Genomic DNA, 20,971 nt, shown 5'->3' on the forward strand with positions numbered 1-20,971 from the left:
ACATGATTGAATAATAAATCAGGTCGGAATTATAATTTAATGTAAAAAGCACCGTATAAAAAGATCATAAATTAATACTAATCCATAGAATCCAAAAGTAATTCACATCTTTCACAAATTAGGAGCAACGTAAGAGTTTAGTTACACATCCACAACCAATAAAGAAGAACCATAGAACTCATGAAATTGATGTGTAAATGGTAGCAAATCTCCTCCGGGATGATGGAAGGTGAATGATTGCACCTCCAATCTTCCTCTCTTCCTTTCTCCTCTCCTTTCTCGTCTGGAACATCTGATAGCTCCCCAGAAATCGCTCCAGAAACCAATTTGAAGACTAAATTCGACAGTTTCGAAGAAAAACGCCCGACCCGGGTCTTTTTTTATACCAACCCGGGCGTTTCTACTGGACCCGGGCATTTTCGCCGGGTTCGCATTGCTCCGCGCAACCTTCGTCAAATGGCCATAACTTCTTCATCCGATCTTCGATTGAGGCGTACAAGGTACCCACGCGAAGCTATTTCAAAGACGAAGATAATGATGGTAAGATAAAAGAATTTGGACGCTGTCTTGATAGGCAACGAAAACTTTGAATCAGACCCCACCGCTTTGGCTCATTGTAGTCACTCCACATGTGCATCTATCAACTAATATATAATAATCAAACTTTAATGATTAATTGATAGATGATTTTAATATAAAAAATAAGAGAAATCTTTGAGTAGAATTAGAGCATTCCCAACATTTTCCCTAAAACCTCCCTTATTTCTCCCTAACTCCTGCCACATCAGCGCCACATCAGCACCATAATTTATCCTCATTTTTAGCCAACTTTTAACCAACTGCTCCAATGGTTTCTCCCTTATTTCTCCCTAACTCAACATTTTATTTTTACATCATCACTAATTTAATTGTTTTATTTTTGTATATAATAAAGCTAGCTAATTTAATTTATAAGACAAAACAAATAATAGTAATAAAGTTCGTTGTATTAAACACGGGTAAACATTACAACGACGAAAATTAATTAAAAAAAATAGTACAGGAATGGAAAAAAAAAATTCAAAGTAAAAAAATTCAAGGGCGGTGGGCGCGGTTTCTCGTCAGACCGAGAATGAGAAGACGATTCAGAATTCATTAAATATAGATGGAGAGAGAGAAAAGGGAGGAGGATAGGGAGAGAATGAAGAGAAGGTGTGTATTTATAGGGGGGAAATTAAAATATATATATATATATATATATATATATATATATATATATATATTTATCGCCGAATTATCGCCCACAGTGGTCTCGGCGATAATCCGGCGATTTTTCGCCGGTTGGCGATTAAACGGGAGGAAAAATCGCCGAATTATCGCCGACCTCTCCCATTGGTCGGCGATAACTCGGCGATAGACGGCGAAAAAACGCCCGGCACCATTGGGAGTGCTCTTAGCATCATTTGATTCACATCAATAGTCACGTCACGTAATCATCGAAGTTGACTCAGTCAACACACATTCAAAGCTCCAACTCAAACTAGGTCAAAAAAAAAACCAATTACAATTTTACTTGGTAATTAATTCCCAGACTTCACGGCAATAAATGAAAAAAAAATTAGGATTAAAAAAGTGGGACGTTACAAAAGTGGAGATAGAGAGGGAGAGAAGATTGTGCTGGTTGAACTAGAGCTGTAATACGAAAATATGTTGAAGGATGAGAGATTGAGAATTGAGAGAAAATACACTAGGCGCTATTGAGACGTTAAATTTGAAATAGTACTACTTATTAACCATATACTATAATTAATTTTAAACAAGATTTAAATTTAAGTTACTGACAATTGACAAATTAAATTTGAAATAGATATTTAGCGATGCGATACATACAACACACGTTCTTCATTTTGAGTCCTTTCATTCCATTTCCTAATTTCTTCACCATCATTTTTCAGCGCTTTATGTATGCCGTCTCTTGATTATGCACATACCACTCTCTTGACTTGTTTTCGCTTTGTTGTTTCCTGTATTTTCTTCGATCGGGATGAGTATGTGCTAATATGTGAATTTCTCAACTGACAGAATGGATGAATTGAAGCCAATGGACGCAGAGCAATTGAGGGAGTACGGCCACCAGATGGTGGATTTCATTGCTGATTATTACAACAACATCGAGAGCTTCCCCGTTCGTAGTCAAGTTCAGGTATTAGCGTTGGAATACACCAGTTTTAAAATTGTGTGGTTGATTTTTCACGTTGAAGTTACTCAATGCTGCCAATTTTAAGTGTTTCAACTCAACTATAGCAAAATAGTTATCGTAGTGAAATTGTATAAATTTGATTGGATTTCTTATTGATTGTTGCTTCTTTAGATTATGATGATAAAGTTTGGTTGTTTCTCTGTACAGCCTGGTTATCTGCGTGAGCTTCTGCCAGATTCTGCGCCCGTCCGCCCTGAATCACTGCAAGATGTTTTGGATGGTACCTGTTTGAAATTTATCCTCACTAATATTCTTTGAATATTGGAAATGTAGCTAGAGCTTGATATTTTGTGTCTGAGATTAAAAGTGTAATATGCAAATGGTTGTAAACTACAGAAGTTAATCCCAACTGCTAGAAGAATATTGATAGAGGCAGCATTCACCTGTAGTGTTTTCTCTACAGATATCCAGTCAAAAATATTACCAGGAGTGACGCATTGGCAGAGCCCGGAATTCTTCGCATATTTTCCAAGCAATAGCAGTGTAGCTGGCTTTTTAGGTGAAATGCTTAGTGCTGCCATAAACATGGTTGGATTTAGTTGGATAACATCTCCTGCTGCAACGGAGCTTGAGATGATAGTCCTGGATTGGCTTGCTAAGGCACTTAAGCTGCCTGATCAATTCCTTTCAACTGGTACTGTTTGAAGTTTGTTCTGAAGTCTCAGATTCGTTTCTATTATGTGTTATGATAACATCGATGTGAGAATTTTGGCATCAGGAAATCTAATGAATTTACTCTCTCATAGTTTAGGATGGTGTAAAGAATAAAAGTAGTCTTGAGTTGTCAAAGAGGGGAAATCTGAAGTAAGGCATATTGTAGTATGGCCAGACTTTAATGAACAACACATGCAATTGTCCGACACAACTGAACTACCGCATTTATGAAAACCATAATTGAAACGAGTTTGTGGCTTTAATTGCCTGTTCAACCAAGAGACCAGTTAAGACTATAACCTTCAGTTGCTTACTTATTTTGACTGACCAAAAATACTGGAATTGGAAGATTAATGTTGTCCATTTAAGTCTGTAGACTATTCTTTGACTTCACATACTCTACATCCGCAATGAAAGACAAGATCATATGACTAGTTGTGAGACAGATAGTAGCAATCAAGTATATTCACCTTGCTCGTATAGTAGCATATGGGCCATTTATATTTCATGGCTCAAACATTTTCCCCCATCAATGTTAAAAAATTTGCTTGTTTAATCAAATTTCTAAGCACTTGCTTTAAATTCAAAGTTGTCTGTGGCTGAGATACATGTTTCAGGACAAGGTGGTGGAGTGATCCAGGGAACCGCAAGTGAAGCAGTTCTGGTTGTTCTTCTGGCTGCTCGAGACCAAGTACTGAGAAGGGTTGGGAAAGATGCAACCGGGAGGCTTGTGGTCTATTGTTCTGATCAAACCCACTCTGCGCTACAAAAAGCCTGCAAGGTGGAATTATTTTTAATTTTTTATGCAACTGGGGAGAATGTCTTACAGTATCCTAGAACTCAATATTCTTTCAAGTCCTATAGAATATATAAATATATGATGCCTTTGTGAATCACATGTTAGCTTCACATTTATCTGTCTATGGTACTAGAAGCTGCAGAACAGTTTGGTAAAGCCTTCAGGATTTCGCTAATAAAGTGTGCAATCTATATCTAAATCATGTTCATTCAGGGTAGCATTTTCTTAATTTTCACAATTATTGGCAACTCAGTTCTAATTTTTGCTCTTTGTGACAGATAGCAGGCATTTACCCAGAAAACTTCCGTCTTTTGAAAACAGATTCTTCCACTGATTATGCTCTTTCTCCTGAATCACTCAGTGAAGCAATCTCTCGGGATATCGCATCTGGTTTAATTCCCTTCTTCTTTTGTGCTACTGTAAGGAAACTATGATAACATGAGCAAATTTCAGTTCCTTCATATGCCTGCTTTGCAAGTGCTATCGCTTTGTCATTTTATCAAGTGTCAAATCTTTTGAATTGACTGAGTTCTTTTGGATGGCTGATTTCGTTTAACTGGTGCTTATTGTTCTCATATGGTTTTCTTCTTTAATTAAGTAGTAAAAATAAAAATGAAGTTATACTTTTTCTATATGTGAACCGCCTAAGTTACCCACTATTTATACTTTCTAATGAGTGATGCTTTGTATCTTTGTGGAGTCTATCTAGATGTAGCTCCTATACAATTACCATTCTATATTCAATTTCCTGTATATTATCAACTACTATGATTTTTCTAATTCTTAAATAAGATTCTTCAAGGAATTAGAATTATGTCATCCATTACACACTCCAAGGCCATGATCATAAATACCACAAGGTTCTGGTACTGTAAAGTATGTAATGTGGTTCATAAGTTTAGTTTTCATTAGCTGATTATGGATGTAAATAATCAACCTAGTTGTTTTCCAATTGACAATGAAATTTTCCATGCTTGACTACTATATGGTTTATCAGATGGTTAAAAATTCAACAAAGTCTACTGAATTTTCCTCTATCTCTGTAGGTTGGAACTACATCATCAACGGCTGTGGATCCTCTGACAGAACTTGGTAAAATTTCCAATGTGAGCTTCTAGAAGAGTTTGTGGAACACTTCTAATTTTGCATGCATTAAGAGACTAGATTTTGGTTTAATCTCGTTACTGCTTGATGATCCCTTTAGGCTATTCAACATGGCCTTGTCTTATTTCTCAGCTGTTAATTACATTCCCATAAATCTTAATAAAACTAGGGCTGGCAATTTTTGACACGACACGATAACACGACACGAACCGGCACGAAATTAATGGGTTTGGGTCAGAGCTTATCGTGTTCGTGTCCTTATCGGGTCGACCCATTAAGGACACGAAAATTTCGTGTCGTGTTCGTGTCGTGTTCGTGTCGGGTTCGTGTTATCCGTTAACAATGCGTGTTCGTGTCGTGTTCGTGTTATCCGTTAACACATAATATTTTAATATTATTATTCTTATTAACACATAATATTTTAATATAATTATTCTTATTATTTTTATTTTTCAATACTTATTTTCGTGTCATTAATGGGTTCGTGTCGTGTTCGTGTCGTGTTGACCCGAAACGGTTCGTGTCGTTAATGGGTTCGTGTCGTGTTCGTGTCTGAGGGTAGCGGGTCGTGTTCGTGTTTGAGGTTTTCTTAACGGGTCGTGTTCGTGTTTGTTGTTATCGTGTTCGTGTCGTTATCGTGTCGACACGATAACGACCCGACACGCACGATTTGCCACCCCTAAATAAAACTCTATAGTTCATCAAATTTTCACTTACTAAAGAGATATTCACGCTACTAATATGTTTGTTACATCTCATTTTCTTAAATTTTAAAGCTATTGATACACATGTTTGAACAAACAGAGTAATGGGCTATGGTTTCATATTGATGCTGCTTATGCTGGAAGTGCTTGTATCTGCCCTGAATTTCGCCACTATATTCATGGCGTGGAAGGAGCCAATTCATTTAACATGAATGCACATAAGTGGTTTCTAACCAACTTTGACTGTTCAGCCCTTTGGGTGAAGGTATGTGATTGAAAATAAAATTATAGGTCTTGATATTCCTTTAAATAACTTTCTATTGAAATACAACAATCTTCTATCTGGAATGCTGAACCAGAAAACTTGACAAGTTGGTCACATTTCAATTTCTCAACCTCTTTACCTGAGGCAATCAGAACTTTTTTTGCTTATGATATTGTAATTCAATCATTTTCTGATTTCTATCTACTCCTGCTGTGATGTTCAAGTAATGATGTCAGCTTATTACTTATCATAATGGCTTGCTAATTGTTGTGTAATTGAACAAGATCTTACAAATTGAATACAAAAAGTTTTCATAGATTGGGTTGCTCTGCTAATATGCTATTACTTCCTTTTATTCTGATCGGAGCAGTTTATGTCTTTTTCAACCAGGACAGAAGTGCACTAATCCAATCTTTATCAACGAATCCCGAGTTCCTTAAAAACAAAGTGAGTGTATTTCCCTCAATGCATCTTTATGGAGTACTATAAATTATGAGTTTTTTTTTTTTAATTAACTCTCATTGTTTTTAGTAATCGATAATATGTAGCTACTTTTCTAGCAATGTTGACACAGACCAGAAGTGTGTTTGCATGCCTGCGACCTGAGTTGTGTAACTAGTAAAGTTTATTGATATTTTATAGTAATGTACTATGATAGAAGAAGCGACTTAAAAGTTTGCACCTTTTCAAGTCTATGGATCCTTTTCCTTGTCAAATATGTCATCTAATAGTATATGTGGCTATGTATTCAGGCTTCTCAAGACAATAAGGTTGTGGATTACAAAGATTGGCAAATCCCTTTAGGACGCAGGTTCAGGTGGGTTATTGCAGGAGGCCTCTTCCAAAGCTTCGAAGTAGCTTGACACTAACACACTCTACAAGTCAGAATACGTCTGTTACTAACTTACTGCTTGGTGTTTTTATAGTATTACTTTTTATAACTTTTAATGGGGGTTGGGAAGTTATGGTAGTATAAATCAATTTCCTTTTGGTTTAAAAATCTAGCTCTCAACTCAAGGTTGAGAGAACATGAGTTAAACTACCTGTAGGAAAAATCAGTTATCACTACAAGAGTCAATTAGTAAGAAATGTGGTATAAATCATGCATGATTCTATCAGATATATGTGGTAGTAGTTGATTTTATGTAATGGTCCAAATATGTGGCATCTTAGAATATAACTTATGTTGCCCGTAGGTATCAATAAACTCAAGCAGTAGCCACTTCTTTGACCCAGTGAGCTAATCTCTCTCGGTGTTTCTATGCAGATCTCTTAAACTTTGGATGGTATTGAGACTTTATGGGCTGGAAAACTTGCAGGCTTACATAAGAAACCACATTGAACTGGCTAGAAAGTTTGAAGAACTTGTTAACCTTGATTCGAGATTTGAGGTAATGATACAAATCAATTATCTTGATTAACCACATAAGCAACAATTCCCTTCCCTTGTGTATTTGGTTCTCTCCTCCAGTAATCGAAACAGATAAATCACCACTAATGTTAAAACTGCACAAATTTTCAGGTTGCTGCCCCTCGGAGATTTTCTTTGGTTTGCTTTGGTCTGGTATCTGCACGGAATGATGTAGAGCATGCTAACCAATTGAACCGTGAGTTACTGGAGGCTGTAAATTCGACTGGGAACCTCTTCATCTCTCACACGGTATGCCTGTATAATGCTTGCTTTAGATAGTAAGACCATTAATCACGATCATCAATTTCGTTAGATTAGCATTTGGCACACGACTTATTTATTTTCTTTCCATGACATTTAGGTCCTATCGGATAAGTATGTACTCCGATTTGCTGTGGGAGCGCCATTGACTGAAGAGAGGCACGTGCTTGAAGCTTGGAAGACATTACAAGAAAAGGCTGCTCTTCTGCTAAGTGAACTCAAAGAGTAAGGTTGTTCTTTAGCTTACTTTCAAGTGCAAAGATTGCTCATTCTTGATGAATTACCATTTTTCATCCATGCATTTGCTTTTCATTTTTCAAGGCATTTATTAATCCACTACATACACTACTCGATATACTATGGAATTTGTCAAACTTTGTGCTTTCTAAATCATTAGACTTATGTAAAATGATCCTTTCTTCAAGAATGAATTCTCCAGTATGTCATTCTGTTACACACTGATTATATTAGTAAACCTTTGCCTCCTACTAATTGCATAAAATTATCTTATTTGAAATCGGATTTTGGGCTGAAGTAAATGGGCAATGATTATTTTACTATTGACTTTTGGAAAGTCAAAACGTGTACTAGTATACTATTATCGTAACACCAAAGTGTAAGTAAAATAAAATACTAGTATACTATTACCGTAACACCAAAGTGTAAGTAAAATAAAATTGCAACTATTCCAACCCGAAATATATCGAAAAAGGAGATAAAAACAACATAGGGTGTAACTGATATTTGAAATACCCAATGCTTGTAGTATTTGACTTTGATGTATCCATATCGGATATTGCCTATTGCACGTAAGGACATTCATGTCCAATGTGGATAGGGGAAGAATGAAGATCAGAAATTTGAGTACGAAAATCTTTATTATCAAGTACTACTAAGAGATGATGTCTGTATTCACGTTTAGGTCGGATGCGAATAAGGTAGGTTGGAATTTGGAGTACGAGCATCTTCAATATCAAGTAAGGTATTCGTATCAAACATTCATGTCAGATACAAAAGACAATGCAAGTGAGATACGATTAATTTTTTGATATGGCATTCTCAACATCGACCTATTGGTGAGAGTACCAATGAGTATCCATTGTTATCAAACAAAATATTCAATTCGTCCACAATCATAGATTCATTTTGATTAGAACTCATAGTCCACTAACCATTTTCATTCACTTTCCACTAAATTTCTTAAAATTCGTGCCCGGTCAAACATAGCCTTATATTGGTGGACGAAGGGGGTATGATTTAATAAAATTTGAAGTTTATTTATCAAAAAAATAAAACTAGATGGGAATATAAGAGCAAAATAGACATTAGTTTTTAGTCTATCCCATAAATTTTGAAATTGAAATATTAAATTAGAGTTATAATTTTTCTCAATTGTTCCATTCATGCACATCTTTTAAGGATATTCAAAACGACGTGTTTCATCAAAAAAAATACTACTATTTTTTATTTTATTTTATTTTTCATTTCTCTTTTTTATTTTATTAAAATATTATCATTTTTAACATCTCAAAAATAAATTGAATGGAACAGTTGAAAGTTAGTTAATTTAATATTCCTATTTCACAGCTTAACAGTTTAAAATTTTAATTTGGCCGAACCGGTAGAAATAGAAGTGACGACGCAAATCGGCCATGGCAGCGCGGCGGTGAAGCTTTCGCCTATAAATTCATCCAAACTCAAAATTAATTCAATCAAAATTCACCATACTCTGACAAGATGGACGATGAAGCTGATATCTACGAAGGAGTCAGAGCTCAATTCCCTTTGAGTTTCGGTAAGCAATCGAAATCTCAAACCCCTCTCGAACTCGTCCACAACGCTACCCGTCGGACCACGGGCGCTTCCTCCACATCCACCGCCGCGAATGATAAACCGTCTGCTTCCGCTTTCCCCTCGCTTTCCAGCTCCTCTCAGGACTGGATAAACTCTTTCAGAAACTCAAACCCTAGAAATTCAAGTAGGGATGGCGGTGTGGGTAAATTGATTGGGCCTCCAAGGCCTCCTGCGGTTTTGGATAAGGAAGATGAGATGCCGATTGGTGGCGCAGGAAATGAGGACGAGGAGCCTCGAATTGGGCCGCCTAGACCGCTACCTGGGAAAGCTGAAAATGATGACGAACCGACAATTGGGCCACCTAGGCCGCCTTCTGGGAAAGCTGAGGATGGTGATGACAATGATGATGATGGACCGGCGATTGGGCCACCTAGGCCGCCTCCAGGTGCTATAGATTCTGATTCTGATGAAGAAGAAGATGAAGATGCAGATGAAGAAGATGATGATCCTGGGTATCGAATTCCATTGAGCAATGAAATCGTCTTGAAGGGGCATACGAAGGTGAAACATTTAGCTGATCTGTTCCCTTGGATTTTAGTACACTAATCTTCTATGATTTGCACTGTCAACTTTTTTTTTTACTGTGCAATAGCAGCTAGTGTTTACTAGTAGTACTTATATGTGTCTGATGTTGAAAGCTGCGGTTATGATCTTGTTATGCGTTGATTGCATCGCAGTGAGATACCATACCTGAATTGGTTAGGGAGATTAAAGAATGGTTATTGTTGGTTATATTTTAAAAGAGATAACCGTTGTATCATGCATGTATATAAGGTGTCGCAGTTCACAAAAGTAGGCATTTAAATTTGGTGTTGCTGAGAAATTTACAAGACTCTCCTTATCGATTTGAATTCTGCAAATGTTTCTCTCTCAAACTTAAGTCTGTGCAGACTGAGTGAAACTTCTATGTGTTTCGGTGCTCCAATGAAGTGAAGATACAAATCCTAGTGTCTTCAGTATGTCCACGAGTCAACCATGAAATACTTAAAACATTTTTTCTAGGCTAATCATCATCCTCCACACCTTTTTTTGTTTATGAGTTTGATCCCCCTTAAAGTTTCCTAGAGTGTAAAGCCGGAACAGAGGCACTTCTTTTTGTGTCTTATGTTCTCCTTGCAGTAGAGTATCTTCACTTAGATAACTGGACAAGTTCCCCGTACTCAATCCCCAGGCATCTGTCATATTCCTGGATTGCATGCACGTTGGTCACAATGTCATCTACTTTTGAGATTTTATATGTTGTCAAGAAGTCCTACCAGACTCGTTTTCATCAGAAATTTAGAACACAGAGTTTTGGTATTCTGTTGTAGAGACACTCACTGTAATATGGAAGGTAGTAGTGGGTTAAATAAGCTTCAAAGCTGAAAAAGCAGTCATATCAAGTATTTCTAAGTTCTCTTCCTTAAAATATACTCCAGATGTTCTTCCTAAAAAACCAAGCGTCCATGCGGCTCTTGTATCCTTTTAAATTGCAGCATTTGAATTAAGAAACAATCTAAGTTATTAGAGTATACCCTTTTGAACCTATCTCAATTTCAACAAATTTTGGGTATTTGGGTGATTGGTTATGGTTTTAGCTGGATATATAAATGGGAATTATGGGATACTATCTGATCTATGGAATCTCATGTTAGATTGCTATTTTTTGTTTTTGGGATTAAGACTAGGAATGTATCATGACTGAAATTTTTCACAGGTGGTTTCAGCACTTGCAGTGGATCACACTGGATCTCGAGTTCTATCTGGCAGCTATGACTATACTGTTCGCATGTATGATTTTCAAGGCATGAATTCCCATCTTCAGTCATTTAGACAGCTTGAACCATTTGAAGGTCATCAAATTCGTGGGTTGAGTTGGAGCCCTACAGCAGATAGATTTATGTGCGTCACTGGATCAGCCCAGGCTAAGGTGATTTTGAATGACCGTTCACGTTATTTGTTTAGGTAGGTTATACACATTCTTATCTAACTGATGTTCTTCCTGCTCTGGTGCAGATCTATGACCGTGATGGACTTACATTGGGAGAGTTTGTCAAGGGAGACATGTATATCAGGGATCTTAAGAATACTAAAGGCCACATATCTGGGTTGACGTGTGGAGAATGGCATCCTAAGGACAAGCAGACTATCCTAACATCATCTGAGGATGGTTCACTGCGAATATGGGATGTAAATGACTTCAAAAGTCAAAAACAGGTAACTGTTTTAACCTTTCTGGTTGCTCACTCATTTGTTGGAGAGCCTTGACTAGCACCTGAGGGTTGTTTGGAAGAATTGAGTGCAATGTACATAAAAGGATGAGGAATCATGTTAGACACTTTCAGCCCATCGCAATTCTTCATACCTTCAGAAAATCAAGACATGAATGCATTCAAAGACACATCCAAAACTGATTACATGTATTATGTATAGTATATACATATAATAGAAACATATAACCATATATTTCGTCAACCTTGAGTATACATTGTGCATCTGCATCATTGACCATTGTACCATCTATTCCCAAGCAAATTTCAGTCTCATTATGGTTAGTTTGTATTATCAGTGAATCTCTGAAGAAAAAGCTATTTATGGCATAAATAATCAATTCAGACACCATCTGAAAATCGTTTTCTGGTTTTTCAGAAGTTACTAATATAATTGTTCAAATTAATCATGAGTATAATGGGTTTCTTATTTTATGTTTTCCTACTTTCTTGGTTGAGTGGAGAGAGCCAGGGAAACGGACCACTATAGAGTTGTAAGTTAAGATCGATGTGATATACTCTTATGTTATTGGAATTTTATGTACTCATAGAATTACAGTATTAGTTTCTTGAAAGAGAACATTCCATGGCTGAATGGTTTCTTCATTCAGCCATTAAGTCTATGTCTAGATTTTACTCATTTTCCTAACGTTAACAATTTTTCATGATATGGTTGAAAACCTCCATCTGCGATTTGTATAGATTTACTTATTTGTTTTAATTTTCTCATCATTGTCTCTTAATTTTTAGGTTATCAAACCCAAGCTTTCTAGGCCCGGACGTGTTCCTGTAACAACATGTGCCTGGGATCGTGAAGGTAAACGGATTGCAGGTGGTATTGGCGATGGTTCCTTGCAGGTTGGTTTTGATTGATGTGCTGAGATCTTCACTGTACTATATGACTGAGGCAGATATTAAGATTATTGATCATCTTGTCTGTCAGCTATAATTATACTAGGAGAATGCTTTCTGGCTGCCTTAATTACATTTAAACAGTTACCAATTTCTGTGGCATGTTCTTACAGATATGGAACATCAAATCTGGATGGGTAAGCAGGCCAGACATACACGTTGGAGATTGCCACGCAGATGATATTACATCCCTCAAGTTTTCGAGTGATGGATTAATCCTTTTGTCAAGAAGCTTTGATGGTACACTCAAGGTATTCTAGAGATGCTACAAGGAAATCTACTAATTTCTTTGTTTTTTTTTATTATTGTGGGAATGTACGAAGTACTCCTGTAGAGCCTGTTATTTTAAGGGTTGACTTGAAATAATTATATCCATACCTGCCATGTGTACTACTAGGTCTGGGATTTGCGCCAAATGAAGAAGGCTCTTCATGTTTTTGATGATCTTCCGAACAATTATGCTCAGACAAATGTTGCATTCAGCCCCGACGAAGAACTCTTCTTGACTGGAACATCAGTTGAAAAGAATAACACAGCAGGAGGTATGCTATGTTTTTACGACAGATCAAAAATGGAATTGGTGTCAAGAGTTGGAATATCTTCAACATATAGCGTTGTTCAATGTGCGTGGCATCCGAGGATAAACCAGGTAATTTAATTGTGCTTTATATTCCGAGAATCATACCTTATGAATACTCAGATTTGAGAATCCAAAAACTTCATGCATCAGGAGTAGTATTATTTACAGAAAGAGTCAAGCTATTGAATATGCCTTAACCTGAAACTTTTAGGCTGTATGCACTAATCCGTCTGCATCTAATCTCTGAGCTCAAACCCTGCAGATCTTCGCAACAGTAGGGGACAGACACGAAGGAGGAACCCACATACTATACGATCCGACCATCAGTGAGAGAGGAGCACTCGTGTGCGTTGCACGTGCACCACGGAAGAAGTCTCTCGATGATTTTCAGGCACAACCCGTCATTCACAATCCGCACGCGCTGCCATTATTCAGAGATCAGCCTAGCCGTAAACGTCAGCGCGAGAAAACACTGAAGGACCCACTCAAGTCCCACAAGCCGGAGCTACCCATGACGGGGCCAGGCCATGGTGGAAGAGTTGGTTCGACAACAGGAAGCATGCTGACGCAGTACCTTCTTAAGGTAATGTGGCTTTTACTCATTCTCAAACAATGCTTTGAGAGACCAAGTGCTCACAGTTTCACATTCTGTAACAGCAAGGGGGTATGATTAAGGAAACATGGATGGATGAAGATCCCAGAGAAGCTATCCTCAAGTATGCTGATGTTGCTGTCAAAGATCCTAAATATATCGCGCCAGCGTACGCTCAGACGCAGCCGGAAACAGTCTTCGCCAAGTCGGATTCAGAGGATGATGAGAAATAAGTGGTGATGATGGTTGTTATGTGTCAATTCTGAACATTTGAAGGGCGAAATCTTGTTATGGCCTTACATGTGGTGTTCTACTGTAGATGTTACTATAGTTGGAGTATTTGATTTGTGGCAACTGCCAAACCAATGATCCTGTAATGAGCATTCAGACATGATAGATTCTTTTTTGGATATTATGTCTATGCCAGGCCAAGTGAGTTTTTTTCTTTTTTTTTTTTTGCAATAGTTGACTGTCTTCTTTCTTTTTTATTTTGTTCTAATTTAGTTTCTCATTCTGTCTTTCTCTTAATTTTCTCTATACTTTAGTAATATCTACTACGCACGATTTAACCTACTACACAACAATTTCTAAATTCTTGAGCCAAAGTAGAATTGCATCACTACATAAATTATTTTGTTAGTATTAGTTTTACAAGTTATTTAAAAATCGTTTTGTTTATTTTTTATAACTTAAAAATGAATAATAAAATATAATCCCTCGGTCTCTGATTAAAAGTCACACTTTTCCATTTCGATATGTCCCCAATTAAGAGTCACACTTCATTTTTACCATAAATAGTAAGTAGGTCTCACATTCCATTAACTCAATTCACTCACATTTTATTATAAAACCAATATAAAAGAAATGGGTCTCACATTTCACTAACTTTTTCAACCAATTTTTCTTTACATTTCTTAAAGCCCGTGCCCGGTCAAAGGGTGACTCCTAATCGGGAACGGAGGAAGTATTAACCTGGATTTGTTGTATAACTATAACTTTTCGTATGTTGTGATATAATAAGTACTTCATATACTGCTATATCATGGATCATTATAAAAAAAAAAATTTACTGTGTTAATGTGTGAAAGTGTATTACTATAATACTAAATAATATCAAAATTTAACATTATGAAGTTATATTAAAATTTCTTTAAAAATCATTAAAATAATATTTATACCAAAGTTGTATATTATTTTTATATATTTTTTAATTAAGTATTTAAATACTGTTATTTAATATGTTTAAAATTGAGAATTAATTGTTTAAATTGTGACAATGTATTATAGGGAGTAGTAGTTAACAATATTGAACCTCAATTTTGCTTAGTTAAACAAATAAAATTCTAACTGATCGTTGAAGATTTAATTTATTAGAGCATCCGCAATGGTGCTTAGGCCAGCCATAGGCCAGCCATTCTCTCCTCTGCCACATCAGCAACACTAAAAAAACCATCTGCCACGTCAGATTTAGGCCAGCCATAGGCCAGCCGCAATAAAAATAATTCAAAATATACTACATTCACGGAACTAAAATTGCGATATACGGAATTAAATTTACGACACATATACGGGAAAAATAATCCATTCCATTAAAAAAAAAGTACAAAGATTTTTAAAAAAAAGTACGTGATTTTTTTTTTTAAAAAAAGGGCTTCAACACACGAGCCTCGCCACTCTCTACTCCTCATCGCCGTCGCCGTCGTCCTCGTCGTCGCCGCCGCCGTCTCCGCCGCCGCTGCCGCCACCCGTGGTATCTAAGCCCACGTCGGAACCCCCCAGCCGTGACCTCGCGATCTCTAAATCAGCACGCATGCTCTCGAGCATCTCGTAAAGAAACCTCGATGATGCTCTTGAACAGAAAGTTAGAGAGAGAGAAAACTCGTTAAAACAAACGGTGCAAATGAAAATGAAACGAAAATCGCGTTTATATATGATTTAAAAAAAAAAAAAAATTCGAAAATCGGCGCTGGCCGATCGGGCCTCCACAATGGCGGCTAGCCGATCGGCTAGCGCTTCGGCCAGCGACGAGCGATCGGCCAGCCCACGCTGATCCGCTCGCCGAAATCGCGTTTGCCGATTGCAATGGTTCGGCTAGCCGATCGGCTAGCGCGACGAATCGGCTAGCCGGTCGCTAGCCGACCATTGCGGATGCTCTTACAACTATCATTAATTTAAAGTTTATATTATTTTCGATGAAATTTAAGTTTACACTATTAAGTGCCCTTGTTTTTGTTTTAATCAACGCGTTCTTTTCTCTTCATTATTTATTTTAAATGTGCTTATCTTATTTTTAACTATTCTTATTAGTAAAGAGTACTACTACTTTTCTTTACTCCCTTCATTGTAATATAAATATCTCATATAACAATATTAAATGCTAAATAAAAGTATTTCAAATGAAGATTATTCTGTGATCTTTTGCCAAAATATGTCAAGAGTACTACTCCCTCCATTCTATAGTAATTGGGGCGTTTTTTTTGGGCACGAAGATTAAGAAAAATTGTGTTAGGTGAGTTAAGTAAAGGGAGAATAAAGTGGAAAATGAAAAGGGTAGAGAGAAAAAAGTAAGAGATAGTAAAGTAGGTGTAGAAAAATGTGTTGACTTTTACTAAAAAAAGAAATGACTCTATTACTATTGAACGTACCAAAATGGCAAAATGACTCTATTATTATGGAACGGAGAGAGTACTTTTCTTTACTCCTTCCATCCCAAAAGAATAAGGACATTTGGGACGGCACAAAAATTAATGCATCATATTATTTGTAGTGTTTAATGGTAGATCCCAATAGTACAAGTTGTAAATAAATTGATATATATGGTAATGAGTTTGGAGGAAGTTTTTATAGATGGAAATGTAATTATTTTATGTTGAGAGATTTCGGAAAAAGGGATTAATTTCGCTGACCTCTCGAAATTAGGGATTAATTTCGCTGACCTTTCGTAATTTGGGATCGAGGCAAGCTTATTTTTCAAAATAAGGGATTTCTGATTTTTTTCCATTTTTCTATTCTTTTTTAATATAATTTCCCTACAATCATTTATCAATTGTCTAAATTACCCTCTCAATTATTTGACATGATTTCTACAAAATCATAGCTCCAGCCGTTTCTACAAAGAATTTGTCCAAACACAGACAAACATATACATAGAGATACATGCATGTATTCTCACAAAATTTAAAATAGTTTTTATGTCAAAATTTTCAATTACATTAATTAAAGTGATTTCAAAACACCAATACCGACAAACAAAAAATATGTATTGTGCATATATGTATTTGCATATACAGACGGATATGTATGCCTATACAAATAAAACAGAAAATAGGTATGTGTATTTTGAAATCCTTTCATAATCACGGCTGTTTGGGGTTGAAAGACGACAGTGGAGGCGCCATGAAGGAGGGTGGAGTAGGGTCTAGAGTAAGATAAAGAGGCGACGAAAGGCGATGAAGAGCGGAGGCGCCGTGGAGGGGAGGGGAGGGAGGGGAGGGGGGAGGAGAGGAGAAGGCTTGGGATAAAAAAAAAAGGTGGGTGGTTTGGAAGTGAAACGGCTTTGATTTTTTAGAAATTAGGTAACATAATTAAGGGACAATTTAGGTAATTGATAAATGGTTGGAGGAAATAATATTATAAAAGAATAGAAAAAAGATTAAAAAATCAGAAATCCCTTATTTTGAAAAATATGCATGCCTCGATCTCAAATTATAAAAGGTCAGCCAAATTAATCCCTAATTTCAAAAGGTCAGCGAAATTAATCCCTTTTTCCGAATTCTCTCTTATTTTATGGGACATGCAAAAAAGGAAAGTGTCCTTATTTTTATATAACGGAGGGAATATTAGTTTTGGAGAAGGTAATTGCATAATTTACAGAAATACAAAATATTTCTTCTTTGTTTATATTGGTCAAAATATTTAAAGCTTATACCTAAAGTTTTAATTTATATCTGTTTAAGCGATTGTTAACTTTTTTACCTGTCCAACATATAAGATACTAGCATGATGGAATGATAAACTTTTGTAGTAATATTAAAATAATCATAGAACTTTTTGATTCAATAGTAAGAAAATATTTATACTGTATATAAATAAAAAATTAACAATATTCAAATAAAAATAGTATTGGTAAAATAAAATACTAAACTTTTTATAGGAAAGTATAGAAAAGTGGAGATATTACCGTATTAGATTGTCGCAAATATACAATCTTTCTCTCTTCTCACCAATGTGCATTCGCAGCTCTAGGGTTTCTTCCCCTTCAGCAAATCTGAATCTCCCAAATTTTGTTTAATTTAACCCTCTTTCACTGTATTAGTGCTTTGGGGTTAAAGCGCGTACCTTGTTGAGTGAAAGGGATGAGCTTTTTCCAATTCCAACGAAGCTACTGAGAATCCGAGACTTTTCTCCATGGAAAATCCGGCTCCGATTGTACTGGATATCAGCTCCGACGAGGAGACGGTTTTCGGTGACGTCACGAAAGGCCTCGGCGAATTCGGCTATAAGGAAGACGGCGAATGGCTGTCCAAACTGCTGGTTGAGGTCGGCGGAAACATAGATGATGATTCCGACGACGTCGTTTTTGTAGGTGAGCTGTTCCCGAACGCCGCTAAGAAATCGAGATCAGATTCAGTGAAATTGAAGGTTGCTATTGATGACGGAGATGATGACGATTGTATGGTTTTGGATGGCGACCCCGACAATCCGGTGGTCGCCGTGAATCATAAGGATGACGGCGATGATTCCGATGATCTCGAGATTGTTGGGGAGAAGGGTGAGGTATGTATTCCTTTTCATTTTTGCATAATTTATTGCATTACAATTAAATATGGCCCCTTTTTTGTTGATGATTTTTTGTCATGTACATCAGTACGTAAGTGAGATTACTGTTGCTCTTTACTCTTAACAATTTACTGTAATTTGTTGGGAATTTTCGGAGAAATTGATTCGCGGTTTTTACTTTGTGTTAAACATGGTACTTTAAATTTAGATGTTTTTTGTTTGTGCAACCATTATCTTGGTGATAAGAAGGGCTTGGGGTCTGATTCTAGAGAATGTGTCGTGTTTTCGTCAAATAAGTTTATGTCTATGTGAGCATCATGTTTATTTGGTAGCCACCGTAGGAGCTGCAATTTTGTACTTTTCTTCGAATCCAGTTAAAGCTTTGGGAACTAAAAGTGCGTATGTGTGAATATAATGGTTATTATTTGGTATTTATAAGGCCTCTGTCATGTCTGCTAATTGTTACTGATTTAATCTCGTCTTTGAAGATACTAGTTGTTGTTTTACTTTATCTGTTCAGATATTGGTTAAAACAAATGGCTACTGCATCTACAGGTTGCGTGCAGGGACTTTCCTCACCCAAGACATCTCTGTGCTAAGTATCACTTTGCGACTTATCGGCATGAGGTTCATTGTGGCCAGGTAATTTCGTTTATTTTGATATTTTGATATGTCTGGGGGAGAGTAGAAGGCTTCCATCTTTGATTTTGAGTTCCTTAATTTCAGTGTCACTGTTATGTGTGTGACGTATTGGCTCCATGTCTCCATTGGGGCACTGGCTTTAACGGTGCTGACCATTGCCATGCTAGTGATAAAGAGGAATTCTGGAAATCAGAGCGGAAGCGTGTGAAGAAAATTGATAAGCCTGTTGCTAATCGCAGTACGATTACTGCTTGTGTAGAATCGTATTTCCAATCAATTCAAGTGCCGGGATGTGCTCCATCACAACCAAACTCTTTGCCTCAGAATCAGGGTGTTAAACCTGGGACAATTCGTCCTTGTGTTCAGTCATCCAATGTTAGTATGCCGAATGCCATGAACCGAGTAAGAAGCCAACCACCTGGACGTGTTGCTTCTAGATATAACCCTCTATCGCCGTTGGCTTCAGTGCGGTCACACGCACAACCTAGAAGTCCTTACACTATTACTCCAAGGGTTGCTCCTATGAACAAAAGCCACCCTGTAGGAAGCCAAATTCCTCAATCCTCCCATCGTCCAGTCTTCAAACGTAATGGGTTGATTGGGGCTTCCGCAAATAATATTGGGGCTTCCACAAATAATAATAAGCATGCGCATAGGTCTCAATTATCTGGAGACCCAACTCTAAGCAGGCGCCGTGCATTGCAGGCTGCTGTCACAGATGTGCGTCGAAGTCAGGCTACTGTCACAGATGTGCGTCGAAGTCAGGCTACTGTATTATCTTCTCACCCTAACATGGATGCTAGGCATGCAAACTACTCTTCTAATCCTCGGGTGAACTTGCAACGACTTCCTAACTACTCTCCTGCTTTCACACCGCACCAATCTCTGACGCCTTCTCAGCCATCTGTAAGTGGAACCTCTCTGGGGTCACCACAATTGCAACCCTACACATGTACCAAACCAAGAGCAGGAAACATTAGCAAGTCCGCTGGCCCCGAACCCTATATTACATCCATGCCTGACAACCATGTTCCTTCTCAGACTGTTGATTCCTGTCACTCGGATGCTGGCAATACTTTCCTGGATCAATTGCATTCAAGATCCACAATCTCCTCATGCTCCGGAGTGGTTAATGACTTTGCTCAACCTCAAAAACAAAGTCATCCTACTACCCGGTTGGCTTATGACCAAAATGATGTCCAGCATCAGCATCTTACTCAAAGTGGTATGGGTTCAAGTCCAGCAGATTTTGGCTTCTTTTGTGATTCCTCTGTCAACCATGGCAATATGCAGATTCATACCGAGAACGGGGCACCAGCTGAGATCTCGCAGGTGCAAAATATACAAGATGATCAGCCAAGTGTAACACCCATGACCGTGGACAATCCCCCTCAACAGAATGCTGAAGTAGCTGCATATACCTCCCCAGTGAATGATGCTGTCTGCCAGTTTCCTGAAAGTGGAGTACCTGGCTCGTTCGACTTCCATCTTCTTGACAGTAGTTGGATGTTTGAAAATCAGTCATTTACAGGAGCTGTGGAAGCTGCTACTTCACCTAACTGGAATGTATACTCACCTGAAACTGCTTTTACCGATACAGGTAACTTGTTTGATATTTAAAGCTTTCATGATGCTGACCGAAATGTGCTGGACGGGAAGGAATCGTGGTTCTGATGATGTTAAGTAGTCTGCTCGATTCATATTGCATTGTCCTTCTGTAAATTAAGCACACCATATCCCTCGTATCAAGGTTTCCTGTATAGTATTAGTAGGAAGCTTATCCATTTCTTTAATTATAAATTATGTTGTAATTTTAGTTAGCAGTTTGTTTTCTGGCTACATGCATTTTGATTTTTGACATTAGAGCTTCATGCTGCTGGAAGGGAAAATTGATGAGCTATATCTCAGCATGTTTGTTAGTTAGGT

At 37.3% G+C, this 20,971-nt stretch overlaps 3 protein-coding genes across 4 annotated transcripts; all 3 read left to right on the top strand.

Moving 5' to 3' along the window:
* Nucleotides 1–1,797: 1,797 nt before the first annotated feature.
* Nucleotides 1,798–7,891, top strand: TYRDC (L-tyrosine decarboxylase). Its single transcript, XM_048119532.2, has 13 exons — nt 1,798–1,942; nt 2,062–2,182; nt 2,387–2,459; nt 2,643–2,873; nt 3,511–3,674; nt 3,971–4,111; nt 4,739–4,798; nt 5,601–5,765; nt 6,156–6,212; nt 6,518–6,582; nt 7,033–7,156; nt 7,288–7,425; nt 7,538–7,891. Exons 1-13 carry the CDS (start codon nt 1,857–1,859, stop codon nt 7,664–7,666), a joined length of 1,554 nt encoding a protein of 517 aa, XP_047975489.2. The 5' UTR covers nt 1,798–1,856; the 3' UTR covers nt 7,667–7,891.
* A 1,147-nt stretch (nt 7,892–9,038) lies between these two features.
* Nucleotides 9,039–14,080, top strand: LOC125222856 (uncharacterized). Its single transcript, XM_048125701.2, has 8 exons — nt 9,039–9,792; nt 10,988–11,200; nt 11,287–11,487; nt 12,291–12,398; nt 12,566–12,703; nt 12,850–13,101; nt 13,295–13,615; nt 13,690–14,080. Exons 1-8 carry the CDS (start codon nt 9,175–9,177, stop codon nt 13,855–13,857), a joined length of 2,019 nt encoding a protein of 672 aa, XP_047981658.1. The 5' UTR covers nt 9,039–9,174; the 3' UTR covers nt 13,858–14,080.
* A 3,735-nt stretch (nt 14,081–17,815) lies between these two features.
* LOC125222536 (uncharacterized) lies at nt 17,816–20,947 on the top strand. 2 transcript variants are annotated; one of them, XM_048125206.2, is made up of 4 exons: nt 17,816–18,400; nt 18,959–19,045; nt 19,130–20,270; nt 20,339–20,503. In XM_048125206.2, the coding sequence occupies exons 1-4, from the start codon at nt 18,032–18,034 to the stop codon at nt 20,365–20,367; spliced, it is 1,626 nt and encodes a 541-aa protein (XP_047981163.2). In that variant the 5' UTR covers nt 17,816–18,031; the 3' UTR covers nt 20,368–20,503. The 2 variants fall into 2 exon arrangements, with proteins under 2 accessions (XP_047981163.2, XP_047981161.2); XM_048125204.2 differs by having other exon boundaries at nt 19,130–20,947.
* Nucleotides 20,948–20,971: the final 24 nt, after the last annotated feature.

This window comes from Salvia hispanica, chromosome 1 (assembly GCF_029641045.1).
Source record: "Salvia hispanica isolate PSC_SH4W2 chromosome 1, Shi_PSC_v1, whole genome shotgun sequence".
In the NCBI taxonomy this organism is placed as follows: domain Eukaryota; kingdom Viridiplantae; phylum Streptophyta; class Magnoliopsida; order Lamiales; family Lamiaceae; genus Salvia; species Salvia hispanica.